The sequence below is a fragment of the Temnothorax curvispinosus genome, unplaced genomic scaffold (genome assembly GCF_003070985.1).
Source record: "Temnothorax curvispinosus isolate PA1 unplaced genomic scaffold, ASM307098v1 QBEX01006071.1, whole genome shotgun sequence".
In the NCBI taxonomy this organism is placed as follows: domain Eukaryota; kingdom Metazoa; phylum Arthropoda; class Insecta; order Hymenoptera; family Formicidae; genus Temnothorax; species Temnothorax curvispinosus.
The window spans coordinates 316-2,846 of record NW_020215851.1 but is presented as its reverse complement, the minus strand read 5'-3'; the positions used below and the strand labels follow the sequence as shown (position 1 = coordinate 2,846).

General features: G+C 37.7%; 1 protein-coding gene across 2 annotated transcripts; it reads left to right on the top strand.

Annotated features, from left to right (window-relative positions):
• The first annotated feature begins 307 nt into the window (after positions 1 to 307).
• On the top strand, positions 308 to 1,841 carry LOC112455415 (coenzyme Q-binding protein COQ10 homolog B, mitochondrial-like). 2 transcript variants are annotated; one of them, XM_025017313.1, is made up of 3 exons: positions 308 to 552; positions 691 to 844; positions 1,066 to 1,841. In XM_025017313.1, exons 2-3 carry the CDS (start codon positions 786 to 788, stop codon positions 1,508 to 1,510), a joined length of 504 nt encoding a protein of 167 aa, XP_024873081.1. In that variant the 5' UTR covers positions 308 to 552; positions 691 to 785; the 3' UTR covers positions 1,511 to 1,841. The 2 variants fall into 2 exon arrangements, with proteins under 2 accessions (XP_024873081.1, XP_024873080.1); XM_025017312.1 differs by having other exon boundaries at positions 716 to 844; positions 1,066 to 1,840.
• Positions 1,842 to 2,531: the final 690 nt, after the last annotated feature.

Genomic DNA, 2,531 nt, shown 5'->3' with positions numbered 1-2,531 from the left:
CCGGATTATCATCGTCGCGCGCCGCTCGCTCCTCTCTCGGATCACATTAATCCTCGGCTGCCCTCGCGATTTTATCTCTGGAGATGCAGTTGATGCTTACGTTGACTTACGCCATTTTGAAACTACTCCCGGCCGCCGGCGGCGGAACGTGACACGTGACTTCTCCGTGCATGCGTAAAACGTCGGTCACGTGGTGGCCGGTCACTAGTTGAACTTCTTGCACTCGCTTGCACCTACTTGCACCAGTTGCACCGTCCATCTTTCCTCTTCTTCTCTCCCACGTTAGGAAACTGCTCATAATAATCAATCATAATTGGAGAATCACTGAAGTATTTTGTGTATTATTTGTATAATTAAAAGAAAAACCTACGATTACGTTTATCATCCGATGTGATGCTGTCATCGATGATTAAAGTCGAATATAGGATTAGGATGGCGTTGGTTCGATTTTGATGTATGATTGGAGAATTTTGGCATGTCAGACGTTAAAGTTTAAACGCATGTTGCCAGACATCGCGAGAAAATTCAACGTTTTGTCCTCGACATGCACAGGTAATCCCTATTTTATTCAATTTTACTTTGAGGTTATGTGTAACGCTTTGAGGTTATGGAGGTTAGGCAGCGTGAATAATTTGAATTAAACCGTAGATAATTTAAATTGAATTGAACGTAATTGTTGTTATTTTGTAGTCACGTGTGTGTAAAAACATTCCAGGCACGCGCTCGTCCTGGCACAATCGGCATTGCCATGGAAATGCGATTCTTCCAAGCGGAACTTGTGGCGAATGTACAGAACACAAGCGAGTTACAAGACCAAAGAGTACGAAGGTCGCAAATTAGTGGGGTAATAAAAACAGATAGATAAGGAAAAGACTTCTCGAGACTTTTCATATTAACTTGCTACCGTTTTATATTACTCTAAATAATATTTGAACCATGTTTCGGATTTATTGTAAACTGTTTTGGTTTTGACGTGTATTGTTTGCTGGTTCGTATATGTTGTAAATTGTATATTCTCCCAATGCGGAAAGTGCTACTTGAAGTGACGAAATTTCTGTTCTTTAGCTTCTCGATGGAGAAAATGTACCGCATAGTCGCCGACGTGGAGAATTACAAAGATTTTTTACCCTTTTGCACGAAATCTGAGATCACGATGAAAACCAAAGACTTCCTGAAGGCGAACTTGGTGATTGGATTTCCGCCCATAAACGAGAATTATACGTCGAAGGTGACCATGGCGTATCCGAGGATAGTTAAAGCTGAATGTAGGGACGGCAGATTGTTCGATCATTTGGACACCCTGTGGCTGTTTAGTCCCGGACTGAAAAACAATCCTGAAACATGCGTGATCGATTTCTCGTTGTCCTTCGAGTTCAGATCCGTCTTTTACTCTCATTTGTCAAATTTATTTTTCAATAAGATTGTGAGGCAAATGGAGAACGCCTTCCTTGAAGAAGCGACGAGAAGGTACGGCCAGCCGTGCTTAAAGGCGGTACGGCTGCAAAGATGACAAGAGATACTTTTAGAGATCATTGAATAATATTTATTTTTGTTGGCTTAATGAATTTAGTGTTACATAATTATTTTTAAAATAAATGTGTGTAAAGTTTAACAAGATTATGTAACGGAAATTGATGTGACGAGAGATGACGAACCAAGTAAATGCTTTTACCATGGAACATTTACTTAACAATAAGTGTATGAAACAAAAACATTTTCTTTTGAAAATCTAGTCAAACTTCCATAATATGTATATACGAAAAATCAATGAATTATGAAGACTACATTTAATATAAAATGTGCAAAAATATGTTACGTGGAGCATAGATTATTTACCTGAAGTACTTCAATAAAAAATATAATTTACATATATATCAGGTTATTGATAAAAATATCAAATTTTTTATCAGTAATATTAATTACGTAAATATAAGGAGAGTTCAAAATAATACTCTCATTAGCTCTTAAAGAAGAGAGAAGTAGAGGAATTATTGTCAAGTGGAAAAGTACACAAATTGTTAGCATAAAACAAATAACACATATAATTATGTACAATTATCGTGTATTATTTTTTTCAAGTATTGTGCTTTTTTTCTAAATAACTTAGTATCTTTATTTGTTGTAATTAAGATTACAAAAGTACTGTGCATTATCGATAATGTGAAAAACAAAATCTTCATAAAGGTCATGTATTTTATTTATCGAATCTTGTAAATTGCTGCAATAATTAAATTATTCGACATAAAAAAATGTTCTCGTAGAAGGCCACATTGTCACATCTTTCAAATTAGGCACGCGATTGGTCGATTTCTGTATCCTGTGCTTTCAAAGCCATCGTGCAAGTCCGTTTGAAGAGACCCTAATGCTAAGACTCCATAGACGCGGAAACGCCGTGCGGTGGAGTGCGTTGACCAATCAGAAGGCTGCCGCAAGTCGCCTGCGGCAAACTCATAATTTGTGATTGGTCAAAGCACTCTGCCGCATGGCGTTTCCGCGTCTATGGAGTCTTAGCATAAAGCGTAACTAGCCTC

Excerpts from the sequence above, each read along its gene's own strand:
- LOC112455415 (XM_025017312.1), top strand. Across the intron at positions 845-1,065 it reads GAAGGTCGCAAATTAGTGGG|CTTCTCGATGGAGAAAATGT; the intron begins GTAATAAAAACA and ends TCTGTTCTTTAG.